At 36.0% G+C, this 19,149-nt stretch overlaps 1 protein-coding gene across 1 annotated transcript in view; it reads left to right on the top strand.

The window, feature by feature from the left end:
* Positions 1-19,149, top strand: part of rgs7 (regulator of G-protein signaling 7) — a 71,919-nt gene that overhangs the window by 46,601 nt on the left and 6,169 nt on the right. The window contains exons 4-9 of the mRNA XM_015374606.1: positions 2,939-2,989; positions 11,345-11,451; positions 13,018-13,069; positions 15,432-15,496; positions 15,764-15,840; positions 16,029-16,110. Coding sequence (XP_015230092.1) covers positions 2,939-2,989; positions 11,345-11,451; positions 13,018-13,069; positions 15,432-15,496; positions 15,764-15,840; positions 16,029-16,110 — 434 coding nt within the window. The remainder of the gene's footprint in view (positions 1-2,938; positions 2,990-11,344; positions 11,452-13,017; positions 13,070-15,431; positions 15,497-15,763; positions 15,841-16,028; positions 16,111-19,149) is intronic.

Here is a 19,149-nt window from a genome sequence, read left to right as displayed (position 1 = left end):
GACAAATGGGAAAGATTGCAAGTCATATAGCAGCATCCCAACTTACAAGTACAAAAGAGGCACAATCACTGTTGGGGTACATTTCCAGCTGAGAAAATAGTAAATTTCACAAAATAAACAGCATCATGGTTTTAAAAACTTATGTGGAAATGTTGAAGCAACATCTAGCAATAACAGCAAACAGACATTGCATGCATTTCATGCAAGTTTGCCTATCTTACTTTTGGAAACTGTTTTTTTCTCCCACATAAAAAAATTATTTGTTTATATATATTTTTTTGACTTGACATAGTTTGACAAATAGTCAAATGCAGGATTTTATTGTATTTTGTGGGACAGACGTAAAAAGTATGGCACAGAACTGCACTAATTGGCATTTGCATTTTATTGCCCAATTTGTAAGCCTAAAGATTTGAATAAGTGCAGCTTACAGGTTCCTCCTTTGCTCTATGTTTTGCTTCAGCCCTAGCTCGACTGCCCCTCTACCACAGCAGGGTCTGCTGTGAACACAGGCTAGTAAGCAGGGCCACCAATAATAACAGATAAACAGCTATGGCATAATGACTGGTAAGAATGAAACATCAACTACTGCACAACTGCAGTACAGCCGCAATCTTGAGTATGCATAGTGTAGAGGAGGGGTGTGAACAGCATTCACGGGAGCATGACTGAAATTTCTAAGACAGGCTCTGATGGTTTGTTTTCGACCAGGAGCTGTGTATTTTTGATTACACCTCATATTCTACTGTCAGGGAAGTGAAACAAAATGTAAAAAACACAGTTTTACAAAAGTTTCCTACTGCACTTTTATAACCTTCCCCTTACCTGACATCAGTTTTCAAACTTTGCTTCAATCTTATGAGGAGCAATTGATGGATCATATTAATCTAAAAAGGCAGTCGCATAGCAACATACTGTGAAGTTTGTCCAGTTATTATAACTGTTCTCTATTTGCCTTATTCTTTCAATATACTTCCCTGCTTTGTTTCTTTATTATTTCAATTAAAGACACACTGTGTAACTTTTGGCCACTTGGGGCGCTAGACCTGTAATTGCCGGTATTTGGCTTCTACTAAACATCAAAAATAATAACAAAGATATATGACTGTATACTAGGAGCAAAGTGTTAACTTAACAATCAAATAATAAAGTTGAAAGAAGAGAATTGGTTTTACATCCAGCTTCTTCTTTCAACCTGCCCCAACAAAGCAACTCCTTTCTATGATCGACTGTTGTTTTTCTTTGCACACAATCCCTTTCCCGTTTTCTCTTTTAGCCTCCACAGAAGGTTTAAAGTTTGTCATTGCCTCAGCCATGACCAGTAGTGGAGCAGGCGGAAAAATAGTTGAGCAAAAGCCTTAGCTCTGGGACTATATAAGAGCCGTGTCCATAAGGCGATAACGTTCTTACGGGTCATATGATCTGGCCAACGACGGTGCATCTTCTTCCAACTTACATAGCCAGTATTTCAAGATGGGAGCCCCATTCGTAGCATTAACAGTGCTGAGCCCTGTATATTGACCTGAGGAATTATTTGAAATAACTCATATGCATCGACTCTTTAGGTCACAAAGTCTGCACTTTCCCTTTAAAGATTTGTTTATTTGAATCTCTTTGAAGCACCAAACTCTGGATAAATAAATTACATTGGTTTGCTATGATTGTGTGCCGTGTGTGTGTGTACAGTAGGTGGGATATTGTGGCATTCTGTCAGTTGTGGGTTTGTTTTTAGATGAGACACTAACCAAAGACTAAAAGGCTGCAGCATGCTCACACACTTGTAGGGATGAGTAAACAATCATTTGATCATTCCCTCTTTTCATTGCTAGTAATGGGGAGCTCAGTTAAATATTATGCAGCAAAATGGCACACATGTATCTATCTATATTAGTAGTTCTTTTCTTTGTGTTGAGTTATTTCCAATTCTTCCATACACTGCCACCTGCGCATCTAGCTGTCTGCATGGTTGTGAAAGTATTTAGTTTCAATATTCTTGCGGGGGAATTACACATTGTGATAAAGTCAGCTCTTGGAAAATAGGTCAGCCTTTTAAGTGTGAAAATGGGGTCATGTTAATTATGTTAGTCCTTAAAAATATCACAAATCAAATCAAGCTGGGTACACTGAAATGCAAGGGGATATAATAGTAGGGATATGCAGACACTCAGAGTAGCAGTGTAGTAGATGTAAGGACAGCCACGAGGCTACTCTGCCTCGCTGCATGAATTCCCCCATGTCTCCGTCTCACACCTTTTTCCTGCCTTCTGTGCCTTTGGTCTACTCAACACACCTTCACCTGTCAGTATGATAGACAGTAATGATTGCTCGGAAAATATATAGTCAAAGTGCTGAAGTCGCATGTTGCGTCGCAGTGTGAAAATGCCCAGGGGAGAGCAGAGGATGCTTTTATGTTTGTCTGAAATGGGAAAATGATTTTGTCACATTCTCAGCGGTAAAGATGCAAAATGGCAGCCACAATCAAGAAGTTTCATGTTCCTACTTGTTGAAGTGTCACAGGGGTCACATGTGGCCTACCCCCCTTTCTCCTCTCTACTTTTGTTGATGCAGTTTTGCTGCATGGAAGGCAATCTCTGACTTATTAAACCTTTTGAGTCATACAAATGCTGTTGTTATGCAGCACATAATAAGTGCTTCAACCTGCCATTGTATCTGGTGTCATTTATATTAATGGTTTGGAGCCAAAGAGAGCTAGCCTGAAGAGGGTGTCAGAAAAGAATATTGGATAATGGATGGTCTATTACCCACCTACATGGTACAAGGCGAGATACATTTGTATGGTAATCAATGTTGATGGACAAGGTTAAAGGTGTCATTGTTTTCTGTTTCACTCACATTTATATGCAAGCAGGTATTGCAGCTCTTGGAAGATTCTGCAACACTGCTGTAATTCATATTTATGTGCTTTTTGTTATTACAGGTTCTGACATTGTACAATGGCTCATGAAGAACCTGGACATTGAAGATCAAGGTAAATTTTACTGCTACTGAGATACACTATGATGTTTCAATCATAAAGAAAAAAAAAAACAATGGTTAGTTTAGCTTGACCTCAGATATACATTTCTAAACAGCAATAATTGGAGAGAAAGCTTCAATACACAATTTAACAATCACTTTCTATGATTCGTCATAAAAAAATCTAAGATCCCTAATTTGACTTATGACTTTTAGTGCATTTTTGGCTAAATGGAGACAGTTTCAGTGTAAATAACAAAGCTGAATATTTAGCCCAGAATACATGTATACAAAATGTATGTTAAACAGATTTAGGAAAGTACAAAATTTGCAAAGAAATATCAGGGAATAAGGATATTTACACAGAACATCAGAACATGTATTGCATATCTGGTATTTTTATTTTGTTACTTAAAAGTCATTGCCTTTTTCTACTCTGAGATTGATTATTGAGGTTATTTACTTTTATTGATATTTATGTGCTGTGATCTTTTGGACTTTGTTGGTTTTTTTTTTTTCATAATATTTTATGGAATTTATTTTATCCAAGTGTTGCTACATAATTCATTTGTGCGTAGTTCCTTAATGTTGCTTTTTGTTCTTTGTGAATCTTCTTTGGAATTTTGTTATCCCATGGTTTAACAGTTCCTTCGTATCTCAGTTCAACTCAAAATGTGTTTTAATCATATCTGGATACAGCTTTTTTACTTTCATTTTACCACTGCTGATCCTTCCTTCCTCCTTCCATCCTTCCTCTGATTAGCCAATTTAGTTTCCTCATCCAAACCCTGTTTTAGTGTTCAGTCTACATCCAGGCAGGTTGTTGTTTCATTTAAAACCAAAAATGAAAAGCAAAAACTCAGCAGTATTTTGTTTTAATTTTTTAAAACGAAAATGAGACATCGGATGATAAACCATTGGCCAATTTACGCACACTTTGAAAAAAAAACAACAACAGAAAACCAGCGCTAACTCGCTATTTAGTTTTTTTTTTTAGATTAAGTCAAGTGGCCTGACCCTGAAAACATTTGTTTCACTTAATTGATGTCAGAGGAATGTTTAGACCCTCTGCTGAGTGGAGAGTGCAAACAACCTGTTTAAGGGGTCAGGAAGAGCTGGGTCATGGTTAAGCTGCTGGTGACTGTGGGATGGTCTGCTTTTGGAGGGAACTGGTAGGATGCATACAGGAGTGGCTCTACATGACGTATGTGGGGCGGCAAGGACTTACAGGTCGTGCCACTTGTGAAGAAAGAGAAACATTTATGTCAATCAAAAGTGAGCACTTATCAATTTTTTCCACTTTTGTTTAGTTGAAACATTTTTTAAATTACTTTATATATGGATATTTGGATAAATTCAGACTGTTTTATATATATATATATATATATAATATATATATATATATATATATATATTGTATATATATATATATATATATATATATATATATATATATATATATATATATAACAGTCTGAATTCTCACTGACCTTTTCTGTGCTCCTAAATTTTCACTGTTTATGTCTGAATTTTTCAGACATAAATTTTTCTTTGTCATGCAATCCATTGCTCTGCTAGTCAGTCTGTTTTATAATCATTCTCTATTTTCTACTGTCCTTGTGCCGAGCCATCTATAAGTTTTCGATTATTGAAGTACTCTGTTACCAGTTTACATCCTTACTGGGACCTTTTCTATGCTGACAATCATGACAAATATGGATTTTAATACATGCACAATACATAGAAGTCTAATACATAGACTTCAGTAAGAATTTAATACCTACTGCATGGATCTGTAGTATTAAAGCCGTTACTGTACAAACAATATTCCTATTATTGGTTCTGTTCTTTATAGAGTAATGCAGGTGTAACACCAGATAGCCGAACTTACTGTTCGGCTATCTAGTGAACAGCCGGCCAACAATTAGCTGCTTAACTTGAAGCCTGCACCTTGAGTCCTCTAGTTTTTAGACTGATTCTAATCTGTGATTTTACAGTTAATGCTTTTGGTAATGTTTCCGTTAATGCTTCGTGTAAGTTGGAGAACATGTTCTTTCAGCCAACTGCCCAACAGTCCCAGATGGCTGCGGGTTGACATGGCATCACAATATGCTCTGTACAGCCAAATTTTTGTTTTATTTTTTTGAAGAATTATTTTTGAAGAATTATGGGGATCACAACTTGTAATAATTGCTGAAGTTTGGGTTGTTAGGGCAATTTTTAAATTAGTTTTCATTTTACATACTTCTGCCACTGCTGCTGACTCTTGGCTTCAATTCCGCATGATTGTAAACTCTGTAAATTCTGCATTAAAATGTTATATGTGCTACATTATTACCTACATTCTTATGCTTTTCTGGATCTCATAGTTGTTTGCATGTATCATTTCTCAGATTTTCACGGGAATCAACTTATCAGGCAGATTTTTTTGAGCTGGCTGACTCCACTGATGCAACTTTGATATGGTAGTTTGGCTGAGAAAAACTAGAGAGAACTTAACACAAGGACACACTTTGAAACTTTAATGGCTGCTAATATTGCATAAATGTTCTTGTTATAAATTATGAAAATCCCTTGATCAACTTTAGTGTACACCGCATAAAAAGAACCCATTTCAGCATTTTTAAACCTAAGAACCTTTGTCCAATGTAGCTTCATGGAGCAGCTTCACAGTGCTACAGTTTTCTTTGAACTATCTTTCTGTCCATAAACTATTGAAAAACCTGAATGACTTAAACTGCTATTTGGACCCTGCATGGTACATTTAGAATAATGATGAATATGAAACCACACATTTATTTAAACTCAAGATGGAAATGGATGCTTTATGCTTACATCCTTAACCGCAGTAGTAAAAAGCTTTTTGTGACTTTGTAATTATAAATGATATATATTATTATGGTAATGTTTTTGAAAATAAAATAATTTAATTTCCCTATGGGAGTAATAAAGTACTTTTAAATTGAATGTATTTGTGAGTGCTGGGTAAGATTAATAATGTTAGAAGATGCATATCAGACTTTTATATTGGTTGTGCAAGAGCTCTGAAATCATTTTCTGTTTCTTACATATCTGCACAGATTTGTGTGTGTATTTTATTATTTTTGTGCAAGGATGTGTTTGTCAGTTGTTTAACTTCTACTGCACTGTTCTGTCTTGAATCAACAATAATTGCTTTCAGCATACTTACATTTATTGGGTACATTTTCTGCTGTAATCATAGACATGTCTTCATAAAGATTTATCTAAATCAATTTAAACTAAACTTTCTTTGACAGTGACCTGTCTAAAAACATGTCAGCAAGCAGCACTCTTTGTCCCTACAGACCATTTCTTTCTGATTTGAGCATGTTTCACAGCACAGACACAAAACATGCTGTCTTGCCCTGCAGTCACAAACACTATGCTCTTTTTAAAATCTTTTTGACTTTAGCTGAGACCAACTCTTCCAGGAAATGACAAAAGGCTAACAGAGATTCATGTAATTGGGCTCTGCACAGAGCAACAGTTACAGCTGCAGCTTAAGCAAGTTTATTAAGTACAGGCAGATAAGCTTATATCCAAGCTGATTGAGGATAACGTTTTTTGCTAAACGAATCCCACTATGTTTAGTACCAATTATAAACCAAGGACTGCTCTGACTGAAATATGTTTAGGGAAAGGAGTGACATTCAGCTGAACTGCCCAAACTGATTGATGAAGCTACATTTAGTGCCTCCCTACAAAAGTTGAGTCTTAGCCAATCTCAGTAACAAATCAAAATGTCTTAGCAACAACTTAAGCTTGTGAGTGTGACATTCTCTATCTGTAAAAAAATGACATTGTGGATCCTAACAAAACCGATGTGATAGCAGCAGTGACGTGCATGTTCTTGCACTGCCATGTTTTGGTTTTGCTGTGTGCTTGGCATCTCTTGTTTCATCACAACTATATGTCCAGCCTTACACTAGCCCCATTTACAGTACACTATCCTTTTGAAACCATGCAGAGATCAGTCTGAGCATGATCACAGAGATAACTTTAGTGTAAATGGTACACAAAACTGAACCGGACCGTGCCAGACACAACTGAACTGTGCTAAACTGGTACTAGTTCATCAGTAGAGCTTGGCGTGATTCACTTCTGGCTCGGTTCACAGATAACAAAGAGAGCATGAGCACCCCTAGTCATTTTCTTACAGTCAGAAATTTCAGACATTCATAAAAATACAGGCTTCCCTTCCTTGCCACATGATTTCCAATGATGATTCTGTTTAGCAGTGTGATTAACCTCAAAGCCTGTCATTGTTTCCTGCGTCTGTAAGCCCTGATTAGACTATCGTTTGTAAATGCTGACTTTGTCAAGTAAATTTACCTTTTTTGCCTTACTCTCCGCTAACCATGAAATATGACAATTACAACAAAACCTCCTGAATTTTACGGCCGCCGCCATATTGAATTGCTTGTTTACCTCTATAGAGCTTTGGTTCCGTAGATCGTCACTAGGAGGCGAGGAACTGTGCTAGTGTGATGTGTAAACGGTCATAAGGAACCGAGCTCGGTACAGTTAACTGCTCCAAGCTCGGTCTGAACTCTGCACCGGTCAGTTTCAGAGGGTAGTGTAAATGGGGCTACTATAATAATGCAACATGATGTAAATCTTTCATTTAAGTAAATTTAAACCGGTGATTCCAAATATTTATTTTTCTAAACTTTTTACCATAATTAGTTTCCCACTGATTAGTGTAACTGTTTACCTTGTTGTGTAACAGAATTCAACATTGGCATTAATAAATATTAATTTAAATGGCTCCTAATCTTTCAGTTTATAACCCTATAACTGCTTAACCACTGATTTAAACAGTGCATTATAATGTAGGAACTCATCCAAGGACAAAAACTCATTATTAATTTGCCACCACACTGTGAGTTTGTTATAAAGGAAACTAACAAAACCTAATGTTTAAATAAGTATGCAAAGAGCTTCATGGCCTCCAGATTTTCTTCATCAACATTAGACAGTATCTGTGTTCTATTTTATTTAAAATATGAGAGGATTTCTAAAAAATGAATAGATTCTGCTCAATAACTATGCAAATAGATGTCATAGTTTTTTTTTTTAAGTTTTCTCTCTGAATTTTCATGGGTTTTATTTCCATTTTGTGTTATTCTAGTTATTTTTGGTTATATTAGAGTTTGTGTTTCTTGTTTACCCTCTGTTGCCCTCTTGTGTGAGTCTCTTTCTCCTAGCTCCCTTCTAGATTCTTCAGGAATCCTTCTTTTTAAAACATATAGTCCAAATGTTACAGGGGAATATTAAGTCTTGTCCAGCCATCTTACTGTCTTAATACAACTGAAAAAAGGGTGAATGCAGAAATGTAGTTGGACATTCTTGATATGAATCAGATGAAGAGAAAAGTGTGGATTTCCTTGCAAACATGCAGCAAGTAGTTTTGTCATTCAAATTGTCGACCCAGGAATTAATTCCATTTTTGTTTGTTTTTTGTTTGTGTGAATTAGCTTGTTTTTTACTGACATGTGGTGTGAATTGTATGGCAATGGCCCATTAAAAATGCAGTATTTAAACTACAGTAAACATTGACTTGATCAATACATGTTTCGGTAGGCTCCAGACTAATTAAAATCAAACTAAATTCATTCAAATTCAGTCCTTATTATTATTAGAAAATACACATAAATCTTGGTATGCAAACTGTTTCAAATTAATCAAAAAATTAAATTAATAAATATGTCCATGTCTGTATTTACAAGCATGTAGTGAGAAAATCAAAAATCATTTTATGAAATGAGGATGAAAGGATGGTTATATGCACAGATCTGATATTACAGAAAAAAAAGGAAACTGCCGCAAGCAACTTTAGTCTCGCTCTCCATGATGCATACTCACCAAAATGTCAATATTATGTTTGTTAAGTGGTTCAAGTGTAGCCTACAGTTGAATAGCTGTTAGTATAATGTCAGTTTATTTCCCTTAAGAAATGGCTGAAAGTATGTTCATCCCACAGGAAAAAAAAATCTTTTTTTTCAAGCTCTTTCACTACATCATAAATTTGATAAGCATACATCAATTAACTATAGCTGATAGAAACATTTTACTGCAATAAAATATATTATAATTGAAAGCTTTTACAACTCCTGTAAAATTTTATTTTTACAATTCAGTATATAATATAGAATTATGGCTGAAATTGTTAAACACATGAAAAATTTGCTTTGAAGAAATGAAGTAATTAAAAATGTATTCCATGGTGGTTATACTGATCACACTGTGGTTGGTATTTAAGAATAGCAATTTCTTGTACATTAATAGGCAAAGCCAGATACACACTTGAGGAAAAAAAATCAACTGAAACAGCAGGTACAAAGCAAAGAAAGAAGAAAGAAAAACAATGATAAAGTATTAAACTGTCCAATTGTGTACCAGCTAGAGTCTGATATTGCATGTAAAACAGCAATTAATCCAAACTGTGAAGGAGAGATCTTTAAAATGATTTCTGAGGAAGCACACATGGATCGGCCTAGAGTGAATACATTTCTGAATAATGACATTTATCTTTTGTCTCAACAATTTAAACACTTTTTAATCCACAAAAATCAAGAATATCTCCTGAAGAGGGGAACTCCATAACATTTTTACTTGAGATCCTGAGATACATAGAGTAGAACTGATTTGCTGCACGTTTAAAGGTTAATTTCCAATAAAAGCTAAGTGTTTAACTATAATATCTTTAATGAATATGTCTTACCTTCTAAAAACGCCAGAAGAACTCTGCACAGCATGTGATTGTGTACTTTTGGGTATCCATCTTGTCACAGCAGTCTTAATTGTTCATTGAAGTTTGGACCTCTCCTGTTTTGTTAATGAGCCAAACTGCACAGAAATAGATAAACCCAGGAAAGACTGAATAATGGCAGTGTAGAAGATGACGATGTTGAAAGGATAATATTGCTCTTACACATAACATGTAAGATGAAGTGGCTGCGTTAATGAGTCAAGGGATTTTAATAAAGTATGGTGAGTCATTATTTATTAATAAATGGAGCCTTGACACAAATGTGCTTATAGACACACACATATACACAATGTCACACCCCATACTCTTAAAGCTGTAACAGTCTTCTCTGTGCTAAGGGAAAAGCTGATCTATATTTATCCCTCACACATGCAGGCGTTGTGAATCTGTCAGAGAGTGAGAGGGCTGTGATGTACATGTTTTACTCACTAAGCCTCTGTTATTGCATCCTTAGACTATGGGAGACATTTTAACAGCTGCATATTATAGTTTTGCTTGAAACTAAGAGATTAAAGCGCTGCTGCATAAAATATCATGTAAATGAATTGTTTCCTCTGCCTGCTGCTAATTAACAAAATGTGTCAACACATTGAAAGAAACATGAGTCTCAACAAAGGTCTTGCAGATTTACAACTGCAGGAAATACCTGGTGGCAGATGAGACATCCAGTAGAGGAAGATGAGATGTTTTCATTATCTGATGGTTTAAATCAGGAACGGTAAACCATGTGCTGTGCAGCGTCGAGAGGAAGCGGTTTTCCACTCCAACCAGGCACAACACCAGGTGATGTGACTGATGAGTTCCGCCTCTCCCGCTGAAGGTGGGCTAATCAGCTAGATCCCCGGCTGTGCTGCGCGTTGTTGGAACCGAGGCCTGCCTATCCATCTGTCAGAGTACTCTCAGATGCTTTTAAAGCAGCAGTTCCTGATTCAAGGGCTGGTGCTCAAAGTCGTTTTTAAAGTCGAGGATGGATGAGCGTCTTGGAAAGATTGTCTGCTGTTTTAACAGACTAACCCATCTAAAGCCAATCGATGGCAGACAGTTTTATTCAGATGTGTCTAAGTAAAGAGGTAGAATATCAATGCAAAGATTTTTATTTCCCCTCTCCTTTGCTTATTAAGGCTATTTTATCTTGTTTTTTATGAATGGTTACCAATAAATGTGACAAAATGTGGAAAAGATAAAATGGCAGAAGTTATTTTATGATATACAGTATCTATTATGGTCATATTTAATAAATTCTTTTAAAATTTATTTTAAATAAAATAATTTTCCTCCTTCTGCTTATGAAAACATGACTTGAAGCTAGAATACATTATAGTAAACATGATTTAATAAGGAGACGCTGGATTAAAGAAACATATTAACCACCTGATTGGAGTTTTTTTAGTGGTACTTTTGTTTTTTTATACTGTACTGTTTTAAGCAAAAATGGATAAATTACAGAATATGACTTTTATAAAATGTATATGATCATTTTTACAGTAACAGTTTTGGGAATAACAGGAGAAATACAGAAACAGAGTTGTAATCTATATTGTGTTTCTTTCTATCTGTTTTTTTTTTTCATTCAAGTGGAAGCTCTTCACTTAGGAACACTGATGGCTGCACATGGCTACTTCTTTCCTATATCAGACCATGTCCTCACTCTCAAAGATGACGGTACTTTCTATAGATTTCAGGTAAGGAAATCCATATACAGAACATTATCCCTTCAACATCAAATAACCTTAACTTGAATTCTCCAAGCATGAACTTTTAGTCCATTGATGACTTCAGACCTTAGCTTCCAACGGAAATGTATCCCACTGCTTTCTGCCCACTCTTGTCTGTTCCATCAGCCCTTTTGGCAACAGCCCCCATATTCATGCAGCACCTGCTATGGTGACCACAGCCGCCTCAATGACCCGTCCCCCTTACCATGTGTAGGTGGCTAGCATGATGCCTTTGCTCTGTGTTTGCATTGGTCAGATTGTGCGATTGACAGATCAAAGATAGGAATGATTAGAAAGTTGACCACTCCAGAGTAAAAAACAAAAGCCAATAAAACAATTTCCCGTCCAGGGCAGGCACAAGTGTCTGGCTGTGCGGGGACGGCCCCCTTATGTCCACCCTTGTACCTGGGGTTAATAAAACAAAAATATATAAATTTTGATGTTAAAAATTTATGCCATTTTTGAGAATAAAATAACATTTATCTTACAGATAAATGTTATTTTACTATTTAAATTCTTGCCAACTTATGATCCACTTGTGAAAACTTTTACCATTTAAAGTTTATTTGTTTAACAAATTTAAACCTAACTTTTACAAAACCAAGCAAATTGGAAAATTTCAAACTAACTAATTTAAAAAATGCTTAAATAAACTAATTATAGAGGACAAATTATAGAAGATACACTTTTAAACATCTTTTAGAAATGCTTGTCTTCTCCCTTGTCATTGTATCAGATGCTAAATATGTCTTAAAATCTTGTCGTATTTACCTTTAGTTTTACTTAACTTGAATGCAGTTATTTTATTTGCTGTTTTGTGATTGTTGTAACTGCAAACCTTTTGTGCTGTTGCTGTTTTTATAGAGGCTACATAAATTTAATTGACTTTAACATCTGACATTGCATGAGCAGAGTTTTCATTTGTTGTTTAAGTCTACCTCAAGATTTCCTGGGAAAAAAGTGCTAAATTCAGTTTATTTTGGTTTAAATCGACCACCGGTCTAACCTGGATGTGCAGCGTCTCTATTGTGCAGCTTGAAAAAAGAGATAAATTGGAATTGCAGTACTTCATTGTTCTTAATTGCTCACAAACATAGAAGAAAAAGCACATTATTCTGAATGCCCATAAAGACTCTGACAGTTTTAGTGATTTTTCTTTTTTCTCTCCAAGTATGCTACAAAGAACTGACCAGAGTAAATCAATACCTAAGGCTGTTTTGTTGGTGGTTGGCGTCACTTTGCTTTTATGTGTAATCGGTTCTCATCTGAGGCCAGTCTATACAATGCTGCCCCAAGGAGGGTCAAGATTCATGTTCCTGTCTGCTCTCAGGTCTTTCTGAAGGGAACTTATGTCTCTTATATCCAACACCAAGTCCATTATACAGCTAAATGTTTTGCTGTGACTGATGTCGCTCTGTATCTGCAGGCCCTATTTTGATGGCAGTAAAATACATAGATTTAAAGAACTCTTTTGGTTTGTTTTGTGCTGGTCTCTTTGTATCTTCCCTGACAATGTTCCTATCTTTCTCTCAGACTCCATACTTTTGGCCGTCAAATTGCTGGGAACCTGAAAACACAGACTATGGTGAGAGAACTGTTTTATTTTTGTATTCCTAATTTCTTCCTTAAAGTGCCTTGCAGAATTTTTTGACCACCTTGAACGTTGTGACACTTTTGTCAGAGTATCACAAACTTCAAAGTAATTTATTGGGAGTATATGTGACCGATCATAACTCATTACGGAGCAAAAAAAACACATTCTTTTTAGAACTATTTTTACTAATACCAGTCTTAAAGATGAGACATATAGTTCAACCTGGAGACACTCACAAAGAAAAAAGCTGCAATTATAAAAGTATTATTTAATTTATGTATACATGTAAATCAATCCTAATGTTTAAAATATTTCTCTCAAAGGAAAACCAGCTGATTGCGATGACCCATTGACTCTGCAATCTATCACACTGAGCACTTAGCGACGGTGGAGAGAAAAACTCCTTTTTAACAGGAAGAAACCTCCAGAACCAGGCTCAGTGTGAGCGGCCATCTGCTGAGGCCGACTGGGGTTCAAGGAGATAAAAGCAGATAAGGACATAAATGAAATAAGTTATTAGGCGCACGGGCCCCGGCAGGTACTTTGATGCTGAGAATCAATGTACACTTGGGGGAGTAACCTAGAAAAGGATTAGAAAAAAATAAATAAAAAATTCCCTTTAATGTCCCACAATGGGGAAATTTACTCTCTGCTTTTAACCCATCCCCTTGGGGAGCAGTGAGCTGCCATTGTGTGGCGCCTGGGGAACAGCGTGGGGTTAAGGGTTTTGCACAGGAACCCAGAGTGGAGGCTGTGGGGATCAAACCAGGTACCGGTACTTGCAACCTTCTCAGAGCACAAGCACACTGCTCTAACCACTAGACCAACATTCTCACACAATAGGTGCTAGGTGATGTGATGGCTGTGGGTGCAATGTGGCCACTGTGATGCTCTGTGGTTGCACTGAACCTGCTGTAATGAGGTGTGGATACAATATATCCACCGTTATGTGCACACCGTGATGTGTTGAGGTCTCCAAGTGATGTGCCAGCCACGATGCACATGCCGTGATGCGCACACCTCAATGTGCTGAGGTCCCAAAGCGATCCGTCAGCCGCAGTGCATATTGGGGTACACAGAGGTTGCACCTCTGTTCCTCAGAAGCACATCCTCTTTATTTACTTTGTCCTCGCATTATTTCAGTTTGTTTATTCATCAAAGAGTTTTTGTTGTTTTCTTTCATTTCTCTTGAAAATAAGATCTTGGATCTCAATAAGATTACCTGTTTAAATAGAGTTTGAATTAATACAATAAAATATTGTATCATATAGAGTATATTTAATTATGTAGCATGACATTGAATTATGCATTTCATCATTTTAATCAAATTTAATCATACTGTAGCATAATGTATTAGAAGAAGAAATGGTACATTTTATTATTTAACATCAAATTAAATAGTACATTTATTTGTTTCATGAAAGAAGAATTTATTGTACCTTAGCCCTCCATACTTCTCAGGTCACATCAGGATCATTCTGAAAAGCCTCTTCTGATTCCCAACTTGTCGATGTCTCGTGATACATAAAAAAAATACTATTGCATAGTATCTCACATTAAAACTTGTCTGACAAAATTATATAGAAAGGAAATAGGCTTAACTGCCTTTGCAAATCAATTTATTTAAAGGAAATGCTGAAAACTTGTGCATAATTATATATAACAGAACAAAGAATCCCAGTTACACACCTTGGTCCAATGTTTCTTCATTAGCTATTCTCTCCAACTGCTGCAGTGTGATGCATCTGTACAAAACATGACACGTGTCTGTATGCATGCACCTGTTGTTCATGTTGTTCACAGTTGGCTGAATTGTTTAATGTTGATACAGGGGTGAGCTCTTCCTTTTTACAGCCAAGCAGAGTGGAGATAAAGCCTTCATATTATACAAAATGTTTTTTTTTTTGTTTTTTTTTTCATTGAATCCCTGTACACTGACAGGTCTTTAATTTGCAGCAGAAGAGGGAAAAGGCCAAAGCGCACTGTGGGAATAATCCTGGGAAAGCTGGGGGAAGTTAGAGAACAGCAGATGCAGCAACTGACTCACGTGCATGATGCCCCATAATGAAAACAGTCTAATGGCATAATGAATCTCCCGCATTATGGTCCGTTAACAAAGAGATGAAGGGATGATTATAGCCTAGGAAGAGATCAAAAGTCAGAGACGCACACACCAGCATTGTAGTAACAGACACATTTGCAGCATGCATAGCTAAATGACCTTTATGTGGCCAGTCTAAATGTGCATTTGAGAGGATTAAATGCATAAAAGCAGAGCCACTTAAGGCTGTTAAAGCCAAGCTGATATTCTGTTCTCTCTTTATTACCATTCTTTTTCCCTTCTCTTCCCCAGCTGTTTACCTCTGCAAAAGAACAATGCAAAACAAAGCACGTCTGGAGCTTGCAGACTATGAAGCAGTAAGTTAAGTAAACCTTCAGACATGCCCACTATTTGTGTGCTAGCACACCTCCAGAGCCTTTTGTGTTCATTTTCTTTATAGCTAAGAAGAAAAAAATATGTTTTGATTCTGTGCTGAATCAGTGAGTTGGTTATTTCTGTTTTTGTTTTCCATGTAATCAGAGAGCAGTAAAGGCTGCAGCCAGCAGCATGTCAGACAGACGGAACAAGCCATGTTTCCTCAAAAGCCTTTCTTTTCTAATTTGTATTTTCTGTTTCACCCATAGGAGAGCTTAGCAAGGCTACAGAGAGCTTTTGCCAGGAAATGGGAGTTCATCTTTATGCAAGCAGAAGCACAAGCAAAGTAGGTTTCTAAAAGAACCCCACATGTATAAAGCCATAATAAGTCAGTCCTCTTGTTGTTATGAATCAAGTCAGTAATTCACGCTTGCTGAATATCAGCATAAACCTTTATAGATGTGCAAGCTAGATTAAGAATGTTTAATAATGATCACTGGATAGACACAGTTGTAATTTATTTTTCATCCCCAGGGTTGACAAGAAAAGGGACAAAATTGAGAGGAAAATTCTCGACAGTCAGGAAAGAGCATTTTGGGATGTGCACAGACCAGTGGTGAGTGAAGTAACCTATTGCATTGATGTGACTTGGCTCTGCTGGGATTCATTTAATTGCAGAAAATAATATACGTAAAAAAGAAGAATCAAGCTGCACAACCTTTTCTAAGATGCTTAGTTGAAAGAATGATTAGAATGCCTTAAAATATGTTTATACAGAACATACAACAAATACAAGCTACACAGTTCAGTCGGTTTCCTTAGGATGTCCTGTGATAGATCATAATAAACAGGACTAAAAATGAAGCATGACATTTTAATAGGTAAAATCTGAGAACATGCTTATCACAGTATTGTGCCCCCATTACTCTGAGACCTCTAAGTAAAACCCCATGCAATTAACGACCTTTTAAAGTAAATTATTTAGTAAATAATCACCCACTGTCATGAATCTATTCCTTATAAAGGCTTGATTTATATTTGATTTGGAGAAAATGTCACCAAATCTATCCCTGATGACACCAACTGTTAAATTGGGGGAATTGAACAAATTGAATATAAAACACCTGAACTTGAAGTGCAGTTTCATCAAAATATCCTCATGTGTTGAAAAAAAAAATCAAATCCTACAGATAATCTGTGGCAATATTAACATTTTGGATGCTCTCACCACAGCTAACTGAGCTTAAGCATTTTTTTTTTTAAATAAGAATGGGCAAAAACTTACAGTCAATTTGCAAAGGTGGAAGAGACATTGCAGAGTGTAATTGCAGCTGTTATCGAAGCAGAGAGTGGTTCTACAAAGTATTGATTCACAAGAACAAAATAAAAATGCATGAAAAAACCTTTCATATCTTAAGTAATGCCTTGTTTAATGGATACTTTCCAAATATGCACTTCTCATTGTCGGTCCATCACATACAGTCCTGACAAAATATTCAAGTCTGTGATTCAAGGGGTAAGGCACTGTTCATTTGACTTAAGAAAAAGCCCTACATATGTTTGTTACACTCATTTCACTCCCACTAGGAATATAATAAGGTTTTTAAAAAAGAAATTGTGTTTTAAAAATGTCATGCAGTCAGAAGCACTCTATGGATTATACAATCTAACATGCTACCTGCAACATTTAAATGTTGTAAAGAAGCAAAGCCACTGCAGATCACTGATGTGTATTTGCCTTTGTCATACACATGAAATGCCACATCAATAACTGTCACAACACATCAGCTTCAGCTGCGCTGTTTACCTTGTTCCCTGCACACTTGCTTCGCATTAGCATTTAGTTTCCTCCCTCCCGAGTTTAAAGGGTCTCCTCTGTTGTGCTTCTCCCAAAGACAGTTTGCTGGTTAATTGGAAAATAACAAGTTCAATTTATGCGTCCTTGGAGCAACATAATCAATATTAATTCGAATTTCACAGTGAGGACCGTCGGGTTTCTTTGCTCTGTTCTCCTGCAAGGGGGCGAGATTAGGATCACTTGTTCAATCAGCCGGGAGCTGTACTCTGAAAGTCTGATTTCCTGCTCCTTGACATTATTTTTTTACTTGCCGTGTGGTTAAGCATAGTGGATTTGATTAGCAGAAAGTCATTTATTTGTGGAAAAAGTGTGCCTTCACCCCAAAGGAACTGTTGTGGATGGTGAGTGGTTTTAAGGAGGTAGCACATTCCAAAGAGGCCCTCAGTCTGTTTTGTGTAAATATATAATACCATGAATTGAAAAGCTGTTCTCTTAGGGTCAATAGTAAATCTTTTTCATAATACAGCTATAAATTTGAATATATTTTAATTAGAATTTACTAGAAGTGTTACAAGATATCATACATATTCTACACAGTTTTTATTTAATAAAATGAATTATTAAAAATACGGCCTTCTTATCCATTAATAAAAATGAAGATTGTCACTGGTCTTTTTGGCCTATATCTAAAACTAATCTAACACTGGACCCTCAAAAAGAGTTTTAAAAAACATGTTTTTTATAATATTTTGTAAACAAAGAAAAACTGCATTTTTTCTACTTCACTCCAGTGGTCCTCTTTGTTTTAGTGAATGTAGGTTCAAAGTGTTTGAATACACTTGCAGAGGCACTGCAATAACACAATTAATAGTGTTTTTACAAAGAAAACTATGTTTTTCAAATATGTTACAATTATAATGATTTAAATGATAGATATCTGCATACATAAAATGATTATAAGAGCAATATATTTTCTATGTGTTTTAGATCAAAGCCACATAGGCAAAAAGATCATACAGAGAGAAATAAAGCAGATTAAAACATTATAAATGTAAGGGATGAGTGGGAGTGTGAAACACATGCGTATGCATATATTAATACGACAGACTGATGCATCTTTTGTTGCATCAGTGCTGAAGGGGAAAGGGATTGTGATCACAATTCTAGACTCAATACCGATGGTGGTTTCTACATTGGACTTTTATCCCATAAGCTGTTTTTCTCTGTATGTGTGGGCGTTTGTCCTACACTTGCAAATAAGACCATATAACGGGGCTTTAATGTATTGCTCTATATAATGCCACCTGCTGGCTATGTACTGTAAGTGCATACCCAAAACCGCATGGCTGCCAATGAGCTCCAAATTCCTTAGGTGATATACTTATAGTAAGTTCAGGCACGCAAACGTCTAAAGCCTGCATCACCTTTCCTTGATGTGACTATTAAGCATATGGTATTGAGGGAGATGAGAATGCTGAAGAAAATGTCACTATGCAGCAGGATAAACCACAGAAGTTCATCAGATATCTGGAAGCTTGGAAAGAATGACATGATTTTTGAAAATGTCTATAAAATATGCAGTAAAACATGTGTGACAGTAATTTGGGCTTCATGAATAGTAAAGTTTGTCCATGTTTACTAAAGTATTTTTTACTTAATTTTCAATTAATATTGGGGTTTTTCTGTTTTCTGTATTTCAAAGTCTAAAGACATGTTGTCTGTTTGTCTCAATGAAAATGTGAAAAGCTTAATAATTTGACAACTCATTAAAATGAAACTATAATATGTATCCATTTTACAGGAAATATTTACAGGGGGAGGGAAAAAACTAGCTAAAACAAAAAGTGTGAGAAGAAA

The sequence above is a fragment of the Cyprinodon variegatus genome, unplaced genomic scaffold (assembly GCF_000732505.1).
Source record: "Cyprinodon variegatus isolate N-32 unplaced genomic scaffold, C_variegatus-1.0 Scaffold106, whole genome shotgun sequence".
Taxonomy (NCBI): domain Eukaryota; kingdom Metazoa; phylum Chordata; class Actinopteri; order Cyprinodontiformes; family Cyprinodontidae; genus Cyprinodon; species Cyprinodon variegatus.
The sequence above is the reverse complement of the archived record's forward strand: the minus strand, read 5'-3'. Positions and strand labels throughout refer to the sequence as shown.